This window comes from Saccostrea echinata, unplaced genomic scaffold (genome assembly GCF_033153115.1).
Source record: "Saccostrea echinata isolate AGI-Se365-2 ecotype Australia unplaced genomic scaffold, CSIRO_AGI_Sech_v1 ptg000008l, whole genome shotgun sequence".
Lineage (NCBI taxonomy): Eukaryota > Metazoa > Mollusca > Bivalvia > Ostreida > Ostreidae > Saccostrea > Saccostrea echinata.
This window is the reverse complement of record NW_026889757.1, coordinates 495,867-517,745: the sequence shown is the minus strand read 5'-3', so window position 1 is coordinate 517,745 and position 21,879 is coordinate 495,867. Positions and strand designations below refer to the sequence as shown.

General features: G+C 33.8%; 1 protein-coding gene across 1 annotated transcript; it reads right to left on the bottom strand.

Moving 5' to 3' along the window:
- Positions 1-1,593: 1,593 nt before the first annotated feature.
- Positions 1,594-21,676, bottom strand: LOC133180895 (metal transporter CNNM4-like). Its single transcript, XM_061315340.1, has 6 exons — positions 20,362-21,676; positions 17,879-18,022; positions 10,251-10,379; positions 9,854-10,009; positions 7,484-7,564; positions 1,594-4,108 (listed from the first exon to the last, which is right to left on the bottom strand). Exons 1-6 carry the CDS (start codon positions 21,674-21,676, stop codon positions 3,477-3,479), a joined length of 2,457 nt encoding a protein of 818 aa, XP_061171324.1. The 3' UTR covers positions 1,594-3,476.
- Positions 21,677-21,879: the final 203 nt, after the last annotated feature.

Below are 21,879 nucleotides of genomic sequence, written 5' to 3'. Positions count from 1 at the left end.
TGTCTTATGATGGTGCTAGGGTAAATGATGAAATGTTAAACAAAGAAGACACAAAAATCCACAACCTTAAAGCTCTCTTTACAGTGTACCATGGCTTCTCTTCCTAGTGTGCATACAGTTACATCCAGCAAATACAGTTACATCCAGCAAATGATAATTTACAGACTTGACAATGACACAAAATGTGAACATCCATCCATATAATATTCAAAAATTAAGTTTTGAATTTTCCTTCAAATTATCTCCCCTCCCACTTTGATCTCTCTTCTTCTTCTAAAACAAAAAATCTCAAACACTATTCAAACTTAAATATATGAAGAATATAAGAATATGAAAGAATTTGGCAGTTCAAAATGAAATAAAATTATTTCACAATACTGAAAACTATAACACACTTAGAACATTTTGAATACTGCTAAAAGATATATTGCTAGGGGTTAAAAATATAGATGAAACATGAAGGATTGTTATTAATGATTTATGGATTTGAATCATTTAGCTGTGGAAAGGGACATCTGCACCAACAATGGAGAACTTCTGCACCAATAATTTGCACAAAGTTGCAATTTTCTATTTAACTGCTTGGAGCTTACCTTGAAAACATCTATTGGTCAAAACATTTTTACTGAAGAATAAATTACACAATTTTTTTCTTCAAAAACTTCAAATAATTTGCTTTAATAGTGACTGACTCTCTATAGAAGTGATATCTGTTTTGTTTAAACTTTATGTTTGACCAAGCCACATAATTTGAAGGGGGAAAATATAACCTTACAATTTAATCTAATCTTTGAAAAGTTTTAGAATTTGAAGTACAAGTATGTGAAGTTTTGTTTCTTAAAGTTTCTGGGAACATTTTCAAGAGCCTATATTTACATTAAAATTTCTTATTGGATTTCAACTGCATGAAATATCTTTTTTAAAAAAAAGAAAAAAAAGCGCCATTTTTTGTGTACTTATTCTTAATTAGCACAGGCTTTAGATTCTAGGAGTGATTTTTTTTCAATACCATTGGCTGCTTTTTTTAAAAACAAAATTTAACAACTTCTTACAAAATGCCAACTCTGAAAATACATGTGTTTTTAATATTAAATTCACGTGCAAGTTTAATGGCTTCATGCAAATGTCCTCTTTACCCCCGCTCAAATGTCCTATACAAAATGTCCTGATACAAGTCAGTTTTCCAAAGAATCCTTCAATCTTTGAGCTTTTTTTTTCCTTTTATTAATTAACAAAATTATGTAATGATATTCTAATCAACAAAATGAAAATAATTCATTAAAGCAGGACTAGAAAGGGGGATATATTTGCACACTACCATTATTGCATTTTTGTTAATAGCTATTAAATTAGCAAAATTGTAATTACCAATAATAAAAGACTTTTTGATCCCCAATATGTTTTTTTTTTTTGGATGACTACTTTCTACTTCTGGACGGCTTGTCACAAGAATGTATAAAAAAAAAATTATGAATAGAAAAATAAAAACAATATCATAATATTCTAACTCATATCTAAGCAAAGAAAGAATGCAATTAAAACTAATGTTATATAATAAATTCTGTGCTTTTTGACTTTCCATTATTTGTGCATTTTAAATTTGTTTATGAGTACTTTTATCTTCTAAAACAGCAAAAAACCATTTCCATAAAATATATTACTTCTATAAACTTAGAAAAAAAAGTTTTGCTATATTTATAAACTACATGTATCTCTATTTTTTTTTTTCCAAATCACAAATTATACAAAATACATTGTTCAAAGAGGATACACATGAAAACATGAAACAATTTACTCTGCACAAAACCTTTCTTGTATGGAATGTCAAGAGACAATATAAACTATACAAATTACTGGCAAATAACAAACTAATATCAGAGACGATAAACTACAAAACTGTGAAAAATATAACGCAAAGAGACACAACATATATCATCAAACATTTGCCCTCAAAGATAATTTACTCTGCTTGAGTTTGTAAATATAATTGCTCATTCATAACTGATTGCATTTGTTCAGTGCACTTTTTCCAGAGAGTGCTTGGAAAGGGAGTTTCGTGTAAATGCAAAAGACTCATGAAGCCACAATGCTCACCTTCGTCTCCTTGGCCCTACTTTCATCAGATTTTCATCAGATTTTTGAAAAATAAAAATTCCCTTTTTATTTCCCTTGAGAAATGTTTCCGAATACCTAGCCCCAAGACGTTATGATGTAATTTTCTTGATAATCTCCCTTTCAAGCGAATATGGCTCTTCAGTTGAAGAAACTTGAATTCCCTTCATCTAAGGATGCTTTGTGGCACGTTTGGTTGAAATTGGCCCAGTAGTTCTGGAGAAGAGGTCAAAATGCAAAAAGTTAACAGATGGACAGACAGACAACAGATAACCAGAAAAGCTCACTGAATACTTTTGTTCAGGTGAGGTAAAAATTACTCTGTGCTAACAACATAAAAACAGATAAAGGTTTCAAATTGTTAACTTATACAGTTGTTGAACACTCAAATAGTTTCATATAATACTGGGTATTTCACAAGACAATGTATATTAGAATAATCACTTCCATACTCAACATCACACATAAGTAATGCCACATCCAGTGTACTACACAGTCACTATATTACATGTTCATGTTTGTATGTGTAATATCATTGACTTAAACATGTGATTTCTGAAAAAACTGAACAGCACAATAGAAACACAAAGAAAACACAGTGAACAATAACAAAATATGTAACATACATAGATTTGCATAAAACTCCTAGAATTGTCTTAACAGTTAAAAAAAAGAGAACTTTTGAGATAAAAAAAAATTCCTTCTCTTCTAAATTTCAAAGTTTTCAAACAATTATCAATAAGTTTGATTAGAAAATAATACTACATTGATAATGATTAAGGTTGTCAAAGGACATTTCAGAAACCTTTAAACTTTTGTGACCTAGCTACAATGGTGAAACACACACAAAAATCCCAAAGCATTGTGACCTTACTTATAATGCAATAATAAACAAATAACAAGATAATAGAGTACTATCATGCATTGCCTGTTTTTAATCAGAAAATGCAAACAAACAAGTTCTACACAATGCAAGCCACCTAAAATGTATTTCCTTGTTATAAATTATGAGTACAAAATGAGTAACATTCCTTGACATTTTATTTCACAAAAAGATATTGTTAGTGCACATCCTTGATAACAAATGCATGATATGCTTTTATACAGAAAACTGACATGCTAGGCCTATTGGCTAAATATGTTAAATATCTCTACTTCAAAACATTGATCAGTCAAACAGTAAGTATTGAAAAGCGTCATTAAAACATAACGATATTCATCAATACTAGAAATAACAAAACAATGTCTAAATGTTTTCATATATGCATGTTTTTTTTCGGAATTAGAAAATTTTAAAAACAAGAAAGAAAAATAGCAGCAGAACCTCGGTATTACTCTGTTGTCAATGGTTTACGAAATTTGTGTCATGAAGACTCTTGATCTCTATCACTGACTTTACAGGTGCTTGTTATTAAGGGGGTTTGTTCATGTTGTTCTGGGTGGCCTTCATTGTCAGATTTTGCATCCTCCCATCCCAAACTATCACCGCTGTCTCCAGAACTTACTTTGGGCTCCAGACACTGAAGGGCTAAATCATTCTCATTAGGTTCTGTAGCAGACCTTTCCCTAGTTTCAATCTTATCCGGGTCACCTGACACGTTGTGGATGATAATTCCTCCATCTGTTGAATTGTGGACTCTCCATTCACCAGACTCAGTTCTGGTTTGTATCTGATTGGTGAATGGAACAGATAAACTAGAAGCCCTCCTCATTTTATCCGGATTACGACTGTTGTTAAGATGGTGGTTGTCATTATTAGACAGGTTGGACAAGATTTTTGCCTTGTGCCACTCTTTGGCAAAGGCTTCATCCTCACTCTTGACATTGGCTTTGCCCATCATGGTTGCCCGTCTAGCTGCAATATACTGAGCACGCCTTACTCTGACAAATAGTAGGTTTGACTCCACCCTGACTGAGAAATCTGGTATGTAGGGCTCTACCTTACTATACAGGCTCTCAGTACTGCTTGGGTAAATCAGAGAGTTGTCAGTGATCTCTGAAAAACACACAAAAAAAATATATTATTTAAGACTTAGTTAATAATACTTATTACATGTATAATAAACAATTTATATAAGCTTTATTTGGTAATAACATATCATTCTGAAATATTTCACAAAACAGCACCATTAGACATTTGTTCAGTTATAAATAAAAAAAAAAAATTACTGAATACAGGGAAATTTTCGTCCCCGTTTTATTTTCACCCTTTTTCGCCCTACCCTCAGTTCAGGGATCGACATTAATGGTTGTCCGATTGCCCGGGACAAGTAAATTCCCAGTTGGGGCAAGTGAAATTGTTGACGTACTTGTCCGATCGGGCAAGTGAATTGTTCTCATACATTTTAATGTACATATTGATTTAGTTTACATTAATTAATAAATAAAACAATAAATTGAACACTTGATTTCCGTCACGCACCTGAATGACAATGTTTTTGCATTCGAAATTCCCTTGAAGCGTTTCTGGATTATACCGTTCATTTAAAAATCGGGTTCGTTATTTTCTTTCATAATAAATATGCTCTATGTCTAACAAAATTTTATTAATTTCTTATTATGAAATTAGATTATTTATTTACGCACAGAATATATAACTATTAAGTACAGTATGACACGATGTATCCTGATCAAGATAAGATGTATGTTTCGTAGCAACTATCTTCATTAAGCGTTGCTTCACAGTTATCTCTGAAAATCACGAATCACAAAAGGATCCTACCGAAAATAATTTTTTAACAAGAGGCCCAAGGGCCTTAACGGTCACCTGAGTAGAATACAACAATTTAGAGGATCCATAGAGTATTAAAATGAAATGAAAGGTGAAGCTTTGTTGCCCAAAAGCAAGAAAAATAGGGTGATCAGGATCAACAAAATAATTAGTCTACTATTCATTAACAGTTCATAGATTAGGTTCTAATCTGTTCCCCATTTATCACTATCACCATACAGTATATTAACAAACTGTCAGTGCTTTTGTACTATTTTAATTCCTTGTTGTAATCTCTTACATTGGCCTCTCTTGGTCTTTGATGAACATTTAATAAGACAAGTTATTTTTGTCTCATTTTTATTTATCTATTACTTACAAGTCCACATGATCATTAAAACTATGAAAATACTTTTTGTATTATACAATAAAAATTCTTGCATAATTCTCTTATTCTATTAATTTTTCAAGTACATTATTTACAATGATTAATTATCAAAAGTAAACGGCAAAGGGGAATAACTCCTCTCAGTAGAATGCAAATTAATTGAGCCCTGGCTAGGACCAGAACACTTGACCAAATGGTCCATATGTTCAAAAATCTGGTAAAAATACCCTACCTTATTACAACTGTTAATGATATGCCCAAGTGCAGAGAAGATTTTTAAAGAAATAATGCATTTTCACTACAGATTCACTATATTATCAATAGAGCCCCTCCCCCCCCCCCCCCCCCCCCCCCTTCACCACTGAGAAACACCAGAGCCTCTCACCCTGGGACCAGAAGTTTCAAGTTTGCTCATCATAAGTTATCACTTTGTTTAACTGCTTAACATTAAGGAGCAGACAGGATTATTTAATAGAATTAATGCATTTTCACTACATTATCAACAGCCCCACCCTTATACCAGCACATCTGACCCAGGGGTCATGCAATTCACTACTCTGAAAGAAGCACTCTTGCTCATCATAACTATATACTTAGCTTCTTTGCTTTTTAACCAGAAGCAGAAAAGAATATTTTCAAAGAAATTTTGATTTTTCACTATATAATCAATAGAGCCCCCCCCCCCCACCTTTTGACCAGGACCCTTGACCCTGGGGCCATGAAATTCACAATTTTAGAAGAGGCATCCTTGCATATCATAACAATGTACATAGTTTGTTTAAATAGTACCCAGGGGCAGAGAAGAAGATTTTCAAAGAAATAATTCACCTTCACTGTAGGAGCTATATAGCCCCACCCTAGCACAAGAACCCCTGTCCCTGGGGCTATGACTTTCACAATTTTGGAAGAGGTGTCCTTGCTTATCATAATAATGTACTTAGTTTGTTTAAATAATACCCAGAAGCAGAGAAGAAGATTTTTAAAGCATTAATGCATTTTCACTATATAATAAATAGAGCCCCGCCCTAACATCAGAACCCCTGACCCAGGGGCCATGAAATTCACAATTTTGGTAGAGTCACTCTTGCTTATCATAACTATGTATTTAATTTGTTTCAATAATACCAAGGAGTAGAGAAGAAGATTTTCAAAGAAATAATGCACTTTCACTATATGATCTATAGAGCCCCCCCCCCCCCCCAGCACCAGAACCCCTGACCCTGGGGCCATGAATTTCACAATTTTGGTAGAGTCACCCTTGCTTATCATAACTATGTATTCAATTTGTTTCAATAATACCCAGGAGTAGAGAAGAAGATTTTCAAAGAAATAATGCACTTTCACTATATGATCTATATAGCCCCGCCCTAGCACCAGAACCCCTGACCCTGGGGCCATGAATTTCACAAATTTGGTAGAGGGCTCAATGCTTATTACAATCATGTCAACAGTTTGACTGCTTGATGTCCAGGAGCAAAGAAGAAGATTTTTAAAGATTGCATTAATTTTGATGGTTTTAGCCCCACCCCTCAGGCCCCAGGGGGGCAGGGACCATGAAATTCACAAATTTTGTTCCCCTTCACACATAGATGCCACATGCAAAAATTGGCTGAAATTGGTTCAGCGGTTTCAGAGAAGAAGCTGAAAATGTTCAAATGTTAACACACGACGCACGACGGACGACGACGGACGAAAACAGATAGCAATAGGTCACCTGAGTGACTCAGGTGACCTAAAAATATGAATTTTATTAAAAGGAAATGGAGGGTTAATGCTGCATTGCAGTACGTGTTAACAGGTTAAATTTTACAAGTACAGCGGTATACATTTATGCACAAATACAGCATCGAAATTTTTTTTCAGGTAGCTCAACTTGCCAAATTGACAGTTGTGTATTTGGTCACATTTTTTCTTATCATAATGTCTACAGAAATTGATAATTTTCTTCTTAATTTCTTTCCTTATTTTGGGCAACCAAGTTTAGCATTCGGACAAGTCAAAGTATAAGATCACTTACCCGAAGGGCAAGTGGATCTGAAACTTAATGTCTATCCCTGGAGTTGGGTGAATTTAAAATGGGGCGAATTCAAAGAATACAGTACAATTTCTTAAACAGAACTGTGACTTGACGAATTTAAGATGGAGTAAAATGAAGTGGGGCGAAAATAACCCTGTATACAGTAATTGAAAGATGTTTTATTAATTTTGGAAATTTCCTGAAATACATTTAATACTATATATTCAGACAAATATCCTTAAAACAATACACATACTCAATGCTTGACTGCCATAATAAGAGAATGCTCCAGTGACAAACCGCAGTCCTTCTTTACCGACAGTCACCTCTACATTACCTGCAAATCATAAACAATAAATTACATCATTTACATAAACTTACTACATGTATATTCTCCAACACAAACTGTTATTAAGTATATTCTCATATAAAATAACAAGAGGCTTGTGTGCCTTAATGATCACATGAGTGTCACACAATTTTTTCCCCAATCTTTCATTTCGAGGAAAGAAGATGGGCGTGTTTGGCGTGTGCTCTGCAGGAATCATGTGTACGAAACATTTATAGTTTAAATGTCCAGGATTTGGTTGGCTGACCACAGCTGGACAGGCTTTACATTAAGCTACGCACATAAGAAAATGTTATATTTAGTATGAAATAACATGTCATATTGTAATATTTAGGTCCGCTTATCTTAATAATCAAACTTTAAGATAGTAATGCTTCACATAAATAATAAACACCTACAAGATAGTAAGGGTATAGTTAAATGCAATTACAAGTACATGTGTATATTAAAGTATTACATGTAGTAGGTTGGAAGAATTGCTTTTGCTCTTGATGCAACAGAACCAGAATATATCCATTTTAAAATAAATCAGGACAAAAATATTAAACTGACAAAAGAATTGATTGCTTTCATTAAAAAAATATTAACGCTCCATGCGAGGATCGAACCAAAAAAGTTTCCGACTCCATTTGCATTGAACGGGTAACGCATATTACTGAGAACAGGGAATTATTTAATCTTAGACTAATTATAAATCCTGGATTTTCAAAAAATTTTGAAATCAGGTGTAGTGCCTGAAAACTAACTTAGTTTTGCTTGAAATATCAGTTTTCACTGTAGTAGATACTGTCTAAATGGGTAAGTGTGTATATAAGAAGCTAATATAATTGAATTATTGTTTATTTTTATTCATTCATGTTTTTATTGTGTTCCAATTTCATATTTTTATTGTTTATTTTCAGTCATAATTATTATTTCTAGGGTAAGTGTCTTTTATGCAGTGTATCTGGTGTTCTAGTATTGTATCTGTAGAAAATGACGCATGCGCAGATGGGGGTTAGTCGATGCCTGGCATCAAAAAACGACTAACCCCCATCTGCGCATGCATCATTATTTTCTCGCTAAATTCTGCATTTTTTTGCAATCAAACGGCGATATTAAAATAATCCATCGATTGTCCGTCATTAAATTATCCTACGACTCAACTATTATCGCAAAACGTTCCTTCCGAGTTGTAGATATCCATTAAACATTGCCAACAACGCACGGCTTCATAGTCCCCATGAATGCAGACCCGACTGAAGAAATGACACGCAGCAAACGAAAATACATACCGATGCGTATTCAGCACGACAACTGCTAACACCTACATATGTTTTCACAACCGTAACAACTTTTAAATCCCACGAAACGCCCAGAAAAACGCAGCGATGTAAACACTACCAAATTTACAGCAGCTTCCTAATGCAGACAACCACTACTCGACGTCACAGTCGTAAAATACGACGTCACAGGTACACTGTTTTCCCGAACTTTTCTAAAGCAAAATGGCGATTAAGCATTGTACGTAATATAAGGCATACTGTCTTTGTTGTTCAGCACACGTACTTTTAATTGTTTGCAAAAAGCTTTCACGGCTACACATACAATTTGGCTTTTAAAACGACAATAAAGCACCGCATTTACACATTGGAATTTTTTTGGAAAAAGTTAATTTTTTATGGTCTCTGGGTATTCTCTCCATTTTTTACAAATGATTGTTTGTTTCTTTGAATTAAAATTCATACAAATAACGTTTGAAAATCATGGAGAGATGACCCAGAGATAGCAAATTTTTAGAAAAACGTGTTTCAAAATGTGACATTTTGTACCAAATGAATCATCTAGCCTATTTTCAAGTCATTTTTTAGCAAATCAAAATTCAATTTTGGGAAAATATTTCCCTTTCCTATTTCACAGGAACCCAAATGATCAAAAGAGTGCTAAAATTTCGTTTGATAGATCAATGAAATTTTCACTTTTCAAGTGCGCCCAGATTCCTGCCGAATGCCAATCAAAAGAGCCCTCGTTCTTTGCTCAGAATATACAAATTGTATCCCTACAAAACGTCCAGGAAAAGACAAATATTTCCTACAGTTTATTAATTTTTAGAGCATATGATCAACATCAACTTAATTTCACCTGTGAACCTCTAGAGATGTACATTTCTTAATATTTAATAGACAGCATATTACTGAAACTTTACCATTTAGTTGACAAGGAAAAAAGTAATGGAGTATCCTGGTCTTTTTTTTATTTTAATAATGAAGTCAAAGATAGATAACTCCTCAATCCTACCTTGCAGAAGCAGTATAAAGTAATCACAGGGCACATTCTCCCTGAACAGGTATTGATCAGAGTTCTCTTTCTTGACAATCTCTTCAACAACATTTTGACGAATCAGTTTCTTCAACACATTCTCTGACACAAATTCTTCTTTGAACAGTTCAACAGCTGAAATACATACATCACAAATTGAAAAAAAATCAAAGTATATATAAGTTTATTCAGCCACCATGATGAAACAATACATTCTACTTTTTTATTTAATATTTTTTTTCATTATTGAATCATGGATATTCCAGTTTAAATTTTGAAATTTGCCCTTTTTTCTATCAATTTGCTTGTAAAGAATCTAGGAATGCAAAGTAACTCTTAGAGACAGTAATTATACATATATGATTATTCCCCTTACAAGTTGACAAGAATCTGAATGCAGCCAAGGCCAGCTGAGGAGAAATAAGTATAGAGTTGGTCTCCGATGTGTTGAACACACTGAAGTCTTGCTTCGCCAAAGTCCTTCTGGTCTTCTTCCTGTTGTCAACTAATACAACACAACAGAATAATATAATTTTATCTATGAATTTATAAATACTGTTTGTCCAAAACAAGTATACTGTATACGTGGAATTTTTAGCAAGATGCAAAAGAGATTTTTCGTAAAAAGTCTATATTTTATTTTAGCGAGAGGTAATTTTAGCGATTTTGTGATACCTAGAAAGATAAGGATAACCTCCAATGAGGAATGAATTGTTAGCAATATTAAATTTTAGTGATCTCAGCAACTTCGCCAAAAATGCCAAAATTGAATCCTTGCTAAAATTTCTGCTTATTACAGTATTTCATGTGTATACGTTATCTGGTTGCTCAGTCTGTGCTTAAAATGGCCAAGAGTATTAGAGTATAATTTTCCTAAACTATTCTTATGATTTTTTTAATTTTCTCCTTTCAATTTTAACTTTACAAACATAAAACTGTCCAAAACCAATGCTTTTTACTGCAATTGATTCTTAACTCCCTATGTACACTGAAATTTTTTTAATGACATTCCTGCATCGAAGCAACCACACAATACTGAGTCATCGCTATTCATGTTTTTCAAGTAATAAAATGTGTATCCCCATTGATTTCCAGTTAACAAGAAGTAGTCGCTATTGGAATCGATTCTCTGTCATGATGCCGGCCCAGGTATTGATCGATCACACATCGGACAATAGTATCCACTCATTAAAATACAAATATAAGTTATTAATTTCATATCAGATTCTATCATAATATGGGAAGCTTAATGATGTCAAAAACCTTATATAATAAAAAATATTAACAATACCAACAACAGAATACAATGTCACCCTGTACTTTACTTCTATAACGTATGTGTTGAAGCAGTTCATTCCTGCAGAGGCAATTTCTCAAAACCAGTAATTACTTTACAAAACCTGCCAAGAAACTTATCCACAATCATCCTAATGGGACTCAATTAGTATCAGCCATAAGGCACACAATAAATGAGATACCTTTCAAATGTGTTAGCATTGACCTAGCATTTATTTCAATTACAGTGATGAACTGTATACCCCTTATATTTATTACAACATACTTCATTGTGACTTTATTTTTTAAACATAGGTAATCAGAGATTACAGAGCTCACCTCAACGAATGTTGCTTTTAAGTAAGGTCAAGTCCCACACTAAACTAATAATCTAGGAGTGTGCATCCCTAGTGGGCTTGCAGTTACTTGGGAATAGACTTACCTGAAAACTTAAAACTAGTCACTCATCCAGAAAATGTAAGTCAAATCCAGCATCCGAAGCAAGTTTTGAGATTGTTCGTCCCTTGATGCATCATCCATGCAAGTTTTGATCAGATAGGCCTTATAGTTACTTGGAAATGAGATCTGCTCCAAAAATTTTAATCTGGTTACTCATCCGGAAAATGTAGGTCAGATCCAGCATCCGAAGCAAGTCCAGTAGTGTGAATCCTTAGATGTATCATCCATGCAAGTTTGGTCAATATAGGGCTTATAGTTACTTGGAAATAAGATCTGCTCCAAAAACTTTAACCTGGTCACTCTTCCAGAAAATATAGGTCAGAATCAAGCATCCGAAGCAAGTCCAGTAGTGTACATCCTTAGATGTATCATCCATGCAAGTTTGGTCAATATAGGGTTTATAGATACTTGGAAATGAGATCTGCTCCAAAAACCTTAACCTGGTCACTCATCCGGAAAATATAGGTCAGATCCAGCATCCGAAGCAAGTCCAGTAGTGTGCATCCTTAAACGTATCATCCATGCAAGTTTGGTCAATATAGGGCTTTTAGTTACTTGGAAATGAGATCTGCTCCAAAAACCTTAACCTGGTCACTCATCCGGAAAATATAGGTCAGATCCAGCATCCGAAGCAAGTCCAGTAGTGTGCATCCTTAGATGTATCATCCATGCAAGTTTGGTCAATATTGGGCTTATAGTTACTTGGAAATGAGATCTGCTCCAAAAACCTTAACCTGGTCACTCATCCGGAAAATGTAGTTCAGATCCAGCATCCGAAGCAAGTTCAGTAGTGTGCATCCTTAGATGTATCATCCATGCAAGTTTGGTCATTATTGGGCTTATAGTTACTTGGAAATGAGATCTGCTCCAAAAACCTTAACCTGGTCACTCATCCGGAAAATGTAGGTCAGATCCAGCATCCGAAGCAAATTCAGTAGTGTGCATCCTTAGATATATCATCCATGCAAGTTTGGTCAATATAGGGCTTACAGTTACTTGGAAATGAGACCTGCTCCAAAAACTTTGACCTGCTCCAAAAACTTTAACCTGCTCCAAAAACATTAACCTCGTCATTCTTTAGCTGAAATTGCACCATCTGAAACCTTGACTGGTACAATGAAACACACTAGAAGCATCCTCCATGCATCTCTGACTAATATAGGCCATAGAAGTACTTGAAAAGAAAACTGCTCCAAAAACCTTAACCTGGGACGCCGACGGTATTACATAAGCTCCCCCAACTTCGTTGAGGTGAGCTAAAAAGGCAATAGCATTGCAATCATTAGCAAAGCATGACTTTAGCATATCATCCAAACAATAAATAACTGAAATAACTTATTCTTATTGTTGATTTTTTTTCTAATCATTACAAGACGATTTCCTGATATATATTCAAGTATGATTAGAATTCAGGTTTATCTGGTTTAGATGATATCTTATTCTTAAGAATAACAATGTGACTAGAATGAGAATGAGAGTTTTGGGGGAAAATATGGAAGGTATTTCATTCTCCAAAGTCTAAGGAGAAAAAAACATCAAAGAATTATGCACTTTTCTAAAACTGTGACATGATATTAAGTCTCCTCCAAAGAAAAATATTGTTTGTATCATCTGTCCTTAAGGTAAGAAATTCTAATTATAAATAAACAAGAGGCCCATGGGCCACAACGCTCACCTGAGTCAATATGGCCCTGTTGTTCTTCATCAGCAGATTTCTTCTCTTATATATTCATATAAAGCTTTGATGGCCTGTTCTAAGCATACCCTACCCCCAGGTGCCATGTTTTGAATGAAATTGAATATAAACCTTCTGAGGATGCTGCTATATTCAGATAACTAATCATGGTTTTGCTGTTCTTTAAAACAGAATTTTAAAGATGTCTGACACCCTACCCTGGGGGGGGGGGGGGGGGGGGTCATGATTTGAACAAACTTGAATGTACACTACCTGAGGATGCTTCCAAATCAATATGACTAATCAAGACTTTGTTGTTCTTAAGAAGAAGATTTTTAAAGATATTTCCTATATATTTTCTTTCATAAAACTTTGATCCACCATTATGGCCCCACCCTACTACTGGAGGATGCATTGAACAAACTTGAATCTGCAATACTTGGGGATGCTTCCATATCAATATGACTAATCATGGCTTTCCTGTTCTTGAAAAGATCTTTAAAAATTTTTCCTATATATTCCTATGTAAAACTTTGATCCCCCATTGTAGCCCCACCCTACCCTCGGGGGTCATGATTTGAACAAACTTGAATCTACACTACCTGAGGATGATTCCATATCAATATGACTAATTCTGGCTTTGTTGTTCTTTAGAAGAAGATTTTTCAGAATTTTTTCTATATGTATTCCTATGTAAAACTTTGATCCCCCATTGTGGCCCTGCCCTACCCCTGGGGGTCATTATTTGAACAAACTTGAATGTACACTACCTGAGGATGATTCCATATCAATATGACTAATTGTGGCTTTGTTGTTCTCAACAAGAAGATTTTCAAAGAATTTTCCTATATATTCCTATGTAAAAATTTGATCCTCCATTGTGGCCCCACCCTACCCCCGGGGGTCATGATTTGAACAAAATTGAATCAACACTACCTGAGGATGATTCCATATCAATATGACTAATTCTGGCTTTGTTGTTCTTTAGAAGAAGATTTTTCAGATTTTTTTCTATATATATTCCTATGTAAAACTTTGATCCTCCATTGTGGCCCCACCCTACCCCTGGGGGTCATGATTTGAACAAACTTGAATCTACACTACCTGAGGATGATTCCATATCAATATGACTTATTGTGGCTTTGTTGTTCTTGAGAAGAAGATTTTCAAAGAATTTTCCTATATATTCCTATGTAAAAATTTGATCCCCCATTGAGGCCCCGCCCTACCCCCGGGGGTCATGATTTGAACAAAATTGAATCAATACTACCTGAGGATGATTTCATATCAATATGACTAATTGTGGCTTTGTTGTTTTTGAGAAGAAGATTATTAAAGAATTTTCCTATATATTCCTATGTAAAACTTTGATACCCCATTGTGGCCCCACCCTACCCCCTGGGGTCATGATTTGAACAAACTTGAATCTACACTATGTAATGAAGGTTTCACATAAGTTTCAACTTTTCTGGCCCAATGGTTCTTGAGAAGAAGATTTTTAAAAGATGACACCAAATTTTCACCAATTCTTAATTATCTCCCCTTGGAATAGGGCATGGCCCTTCATTTGAACAAACTTGAACCCCCTTCACCCAACGATGCTTTGTGGCAAGTTTGGTTCAAATTGGCCCAGTGGTTCTTGAGAAGAAGTCAAAAATGTGAAAAGTTTACAGACGGACGGACAGACAGACGGACTACAGACAAAATGTGATCAGAAAAGCTCACTTGAGCTTTCAGCTCAGGTGAGCTAAAAAAAATTATAAAAGATAGGAAGGCATTTCAAATATATTGAACTTTACCATAACCTTTAAGATCTGTTAATTCTTATACTGTGTGAAAAATGTACTGTGGATTTGCAGGAATGCATGTTTCAAAAGTAGTTTTATTGGCAGATACCTTGGTAATCAGCACTGGAGAAGTTTGATTGTAACCATGCAGCTCTGTTTTAGGCTGATCGTTTTAGGGAATTTTGTGTACATAAAATGTAATACATGTAATATGTATAGAGTATCTGAGAATCTGAAACCCTGAACTGACCAAGATTACAGGAGTAAGCTATCTGAACTTTCAGTCTGCATCCTTTCCATGTGAATAACTAGTTTCATTAATAAATTTTAAATATGTGTACTTTCAGTTACATAGCCTCCATGATAAAAAAAAATTATTATATCATTCCTGCCCATTAATTTTATAACATAGGTGACATCAAGACATTTGTTGCTTTAAACAACCTATGAAATTGCTAATGCCCTAAGGAAATAGAAAAATATATATTATGCAAAGTCTAATACAACCTTGATGTAATGAAGACTGAACATCCACTAAAAACAAGCATTTAAAGAGTATTGCATATACTAGTCCCCTACTGACAAATGTAATTAGGTTCTTCTTAAGAATTAAAATGGCTGCAATTCAATAAAAAAATCATTGAAGCAGAATGAAAAGCACACCTGCTCTGTACCTCATCAAGTACACTCACATACCAAAAATATGCTCAATAAAACTCAATATTCATGAGCATATTTAGAAAAAAGTGCAGAAAATCAAGTGGGACAGACAGCCGAACAACCGAGGAGGAAACTTACAGTCCCCTCCAGTTCACTGAAATAGGACTTATAATATGTCAGAATTGTGTATTTAAAGATTTTATAATCAAGAAAAAAAAGCCAATGCTCACTAGTAATACCCCCGCTCTGATGTGAATATACCCTCTTATGAATCCCACCATATGGCAGGCCTAAACAAAGATTGTGCTAAAATTTCAAGCATCAGCAATGAGTAATTGCTGAGAAAACTGTGACAGAAATTTGGTACAGACAGATGCATGGATAATCAGGAAGTTGAATTGGATTTAATGAAAATGAATCCCTTCATATGGCATGTCTAAACAAAGTGTGCTAAAATTTCAAGCAACTGAGTAGTTGCTGAGAAAACTGCGACGAAAAATTTGGTACAGACAGACGCACAGCAAAACAGGAAGTTGACGTCAGACTTGTACAAAAATGACTCCCACCAATCCATATGGCATGCCTAGACAAAGAGTGTGTTAAAATTTCAAGCAACTGCAATGAGTAGTTGCTGAGAAAACTGCGACAAAAATTTATTAAGGACAAACACACAGATAGACACACGGACACACAGACAGCTAGACACACAAGGGTAAAACAGTACATCCCCCTCTCCTTCGGAGCAAGGATATAATTATTTCATGACACTTTTAAAAAAAATAAAATATAATTTACAATATACATATATATTTTCATTTTGTTTTTTCCTAATGAAAACCTGAAAAGTCTCTCCTCTAAGAATTCCCTATTGATCTGTAACTAACTTTGTTTTCTTGCTAGAAAAAAAATTCAGAGAGTTCAGAGCTCTTTCTAACCAGCATCTAAATGCTTATTCAGCACAAGTCTTTATGTGAAATCAATGAGATCCACCTTCTCTTATTCAGGAGGTTTTTTCCCCAATGCTGAGGATGGGTTTTTAAAGCTAGAGAGTAATTGAGTTAATGACACTGCGGTGTATCCCATTACCGTGGCCAGTAATTTAACCATGGTCTGAAATATACATGTACCAGCCTTCTGAACTCTGTCTGTCACATGGTGTTTTTTAAAAATACCACATGTTTAGTGGTAATTTTTTTTTTACATATGTCTTTTGACAATGTTTTTTATATGTAAAAATGTGCATATTACTGTACCCCTATCATCAAATTTCTGTTGAACAGTAACAAGTAATATAATATTGAATGCATATCATGTATGTCCCAGAACTAAGCACTTGATGCCAAGTTATTTTAATAACTAATTTAATGACATTTACAGATACAATTTTAATAAGTTTAAATATTTTTTTAAAAGAAACCCTAAAATCTTTCAATAAAATGAAATTATCTCAGGCAGAACCACAATATATTTACATCCACTGAATATTTTCTTCTATATTTCTTATGAAAACTACTTTCCTTAATCAATCTATTAACTCTAACATACCCTTGGTAGTTAGAACAGTTTATTTAAAGCCATCTGTGTGAAATTTTTTTAACAGTGGACTAGCTGGGCTCTTCCATCAAAGAAATATAAGTTATTATCAATAATATTCTGACTTATAGATCAATAAGTTACACAATATTTTATGTATGTAAACCTACTTTACATGATTATTTATACAATGAAATGTATTTTGTTGTTTGTTAATGCATGGTTGATGGTTGCAACCATTGCAGAAAAAAAATTCATAAACCACTTACACAGATTATGTATTTTTTTGGCAATGGCTGCAACTGTTACACGTAATTCCTGCATAAACAAAGAAAGAAAGCATCTATTCTCAATGAGCATGCATACTTTCTCATACTTTATAATTTTCCTCTTTGTAACTGATCATTATTTTTTAAACTCTGAAGTTTAACACTCATCATCTCTCTGAATACATAGTTTTTCTGACTCATTCAACTGTGATATGTCTGTTTAGTATTCATACTATTTAATTTATCTCCCCAATATTTAAGGATATATATGATGATTTCTCAAATAAAATAACTAACTGCTCATAGTCATAGTATTGTTGTCTTCTAGTTTTTGATTGGCTCTTACTTATGATATCTGTTTCATCTATGATCTCTGATTGGATGATTTCCTCGATGACATCCTCCAAAGTTAAAACACCCAGGGTTTCGTAGTAAGGATCCCCGTCTCCTTCATTATTAACCCTCCTTACTATTGCCATATGGGAGTGACCTGTGACAAAAAAGAACACACATCTGAGTGACATCGCTTCATACATGTATTTACAAAACTTTTCTAGCTTACATTACTCTCTATCAGTTTGGACATCCAAGTTATATCCTTTTGTATTACTTTAGTTGAGCTGCTAAATTTAATACTGTAGATATACTTTTTTTCTGCATGAGATTTATTTATAATATAATTTAGGATATGTGTCATAGATTTTCCATGGAAATATGTCTCAGCATATTTTACGTACATCTTAGACACACAATGGCAGTCCAAGAAATCGGAGTAATTTTCTACCCTCAGATTGAATAGACAATTGATTCCGTGGAATAATGACCTCTTGGGAAAAAAGTATATTTAAGGTATACAAATAATGACTGCCAAATCCTTAAATTATATTTTTTCTTCTTGACATCTTACATCATTTACTAGAATATTCATATGGCCTGAGGAAAGTCCATAAATCTTGACAAACAGAAAATACACACAAAAAGTCAAAGAGCACACACACAGAGAGAGATAACACCTTAAAAAAAAAGCTTAAACAAAATTAAGTTTCAAAACTATGATTGTCTTATGGACCTGTAATTTTTTCTACTTTGAGGAGGAAAGTGGGAATCTAAGTAAACACCAATGACAATGTCAATAGTGTATGATTAATGAGTATATATAAATATGACACATCAAGTGCTTCAAAGATATTATAATAAGACAACAGGATACATCAAGTTAGGTTTAACAAGGTTCAAGTTGTGGAAGATAGATCATGTACAAGTATACAAAGGCTAAAAGTGTAATGATAACACTAATTACAATCATTGTGCAATATAGGGCAAAGTGTAATAGCAAAGATAGGAAGTGTTAACTTCAACATATTTTAGAAAAACTTCTGAAATTGATACTTAGATCTATAATCTTGTAATCAAACTGTATCCATTAATATGAAAATCATACACTATTGTAAGTTTTTATCAATAGGCATCTTAATTTATTGAGAATGACCTAAATCCTTGAAAATAATCAAGGTGGAACTATTAATGCTTTAGAACAAGTAGATCATGTAGAAGATGACTATTCTCAAAATTAAGTAGACTATTAACCGTGCTTTGATATACTTTGCTTGAAATCCAACTTCATGTCTAATTCTTAACTATAAGCAATAACAGAACAAGTGCTACTGGCCATGTATCAAAGTAGATGTATTGTTTGTACATGCCATTGACATTGTACATACCGGTAACAGAAAATATCACCAAGACTATAATCTAAGCTATATACATGTACATGTACATGTATATATTATATAAATCTATAATATATTCTTTGTATAGTGTTGATATTTCTTCTATTAAAATTGTTATCATGGTTATGTACAGTGCTCATGCATTTACATATAAGTATTCTGCAGTGATATAGCATTAAAAAAATTCCTGTCACCTGCACACGTCAAACTTGAAAGTATTTTGCAGGACATAAATTTTTACTGAATGTTTAATTATCATTTTATGTCATACTGTAAAAATTTGATTTCAAGGTAAGTCAACAAGTTTTGTACACTGCTAATCATGTGATCTGATTTTAGAATCAAGATGAACATGCATGATTTCCTTAATCATGTTTATAAATATTATCAAATTAAAATACTGCAACAATAAACATGACGTACTTGTCATATCACAAGATCACAAGGTACAAATTTACTATTCGCTAAAGCCTATCATAAAACTACTACACTGCAAAAAGAATTAAATTGTAGGAGTATCAGTATGTGTATGTAAATATTTATAAGAATATTTTCAAACAATTTCATCATGTTCATGTCCACTACAACACAGATGGGGGCATTAAAATATTTAAGCAAGAAACACAGTAACTGACACTGACAAATGTTGCTGTTTCATTTACAGTATGTAAAATAATTATAAAGAACATAAACTTAATGCTGCATATGTTTGACTTTACACATTACACAATCAGTTAAAGTAATATAAAAAGTTGTGTTCTGCATGACATACTGAAAAACGACTCTCTGACTTTCAGTAATTAACACACCCCCTTTGCATAAATTAAGCCGACAAACATGTTGAGATGAAATATTAATTAATTTAGAACTAACTGTAAACATGGCAAAAACTAAAATTTAATAATTCTAAAAACTAACACAATTTAATTCCTACATTTCATACAAGAGAATGTGTACTGCTATCAGACCATAATTCTCAGCTTACAAATCTTTAAAAGGATTCAATTGTTCAAAATGCTAAGTGATTTTTTTGTAACAAGGGGAAACTTATTTATAATAATATATATTTTACTACAAGAAGCATGCTTTCTTAATTTACCTTGACGGAATTCGTGCAGCATGGTGTCAAGTTTCTGATCATCAAACACAAAAATGAGTGGATGCTGATAAAATTTGATCACAGTTCGTATTGGTGTTTTATCATCAGGATCAATCAATGCCAAATCTTTGATGTTAAGAAGGGCTACTATATTTCCTTGCTCACCCTCATAAATAGGAATACGTGTATATCCACGTTTCATTATTTCTGACACAGTTTCAAAGTCTAATATGCTATTGATGTCAAGCATGAAAACATCTTCAATCTTTGTCATAACTTCGGTGACAGACTTTTTTGACAAGTCTAATGCCCCTGATATGATATTAACTTCATCATTCTTAAGATCATTGAACTCTTTTGTCACTTTCACCAGCTCTGATAGCTTTGCTCTATCATACACATTTCCAATTTCCTCCCCAAGGATTTTGTCTAATAACAAACTTATTGGAAAAGAAAGAGGAAAGGTCAGCAACATAAAAAGCCTTGTAATCCAAATGGTCCGAGCTCCTACAGCTAGTCCATGTCTAGAACATATGGCTTGAGGTATAATTTCACCACATATTACAATGCCCAAGGTTGCACCAATAACAGCATACAAACCATTAGAGAGGTCATCTAACAATATAGTAAGAGAGTTGTTGACAAGCACGTTTCCCAATAAAAGTGTACAAAGAAGGAAATTTCCCCTCTTACGCACAGGTTCAATAGCTTTTGCATACTTTTTCTCTGAACTTGATCCACATTTTGCAATAAGCTTCAGTTCAGTTTTATCTAATGCCATTAAACCTAAATTTAATCCACTGAATAAACCTGAAAGTGTTAACAAGAAACAAATAAAAATAATTTGTAGCCACAGAGGGAGAAGTGTGGTCTCCTTATCCTTGACAGCAAAACGAGTCAACGTTTCCTTTCCTCCATGTTCCCATTTCTCTACTCCTTCCACAGAATAGCATACGTGATAGTACGTTTTTCCATTTTCTGGAAGAGGTAAATTAACTATAACAGTTGCCAACGTCCCATTTTGTGCAATAGAAAGTATTGCAAAAGTCTGTGATCTCTGTCCATCACATGTTTCCCTCTGCGAACGAACATCGGTCGTGAAAGCTATTCTGCTTGTGTTGGCAAAGTTGCTCCCGACTAGCACAATTCGTTGGTTTGTCCCAGCGGTCAAAACAAGAGACCCAGTCTCATCCCTGGTACTGACAGCTTCCTGGGACAAAATCGCAGATAACTGCGGTAGATCTACACCGAGAATAACTTTAAAATTTAACAAGAAGAAAAACTTGCAGAAAAACCTGACATATCGAGGAGCCATCTTATTATAACAGGAAGTTGTGTAAAAGAGAAGTTTGCAATCGATAGTGACTTTCTAATCCCGGATTTTTATCCCTTCAAAATATTTTAAGGGGATCTAACACTCTGATAAGAGAGATAACTTCCCAACTAAATATATTTTCCCTTGTTTTGATATAATTTTATTTGACTTAAAAACTTTGCATCCAGATTAAATTGACACAG

Bases quoted from the DNA above. Each gene is read 5' to 3' on its own strand.
- LOC133180895 (XM_061315340.1), bottom strand. From the start codon at position 21,676: ATGGCTCCTCGATATGTCAGGTTTTTCTGCAAGTTTTTCTTCTTGTTA. The intron at 7,565-9,853 runs GTAGGATTGAGG...TATGATTTGCAG, and splicing joins CTTTATACTGCTTCTGCAAG to GTAATGTAGAGGTGACTGTC. The intron at 4,109-7,483 runs GTATGTGTATTG...TGTGTTTTTCAG, and splicing joins TTATGGCAGTCAAGCATTGA to AGATCACTGACAACTCTCTG.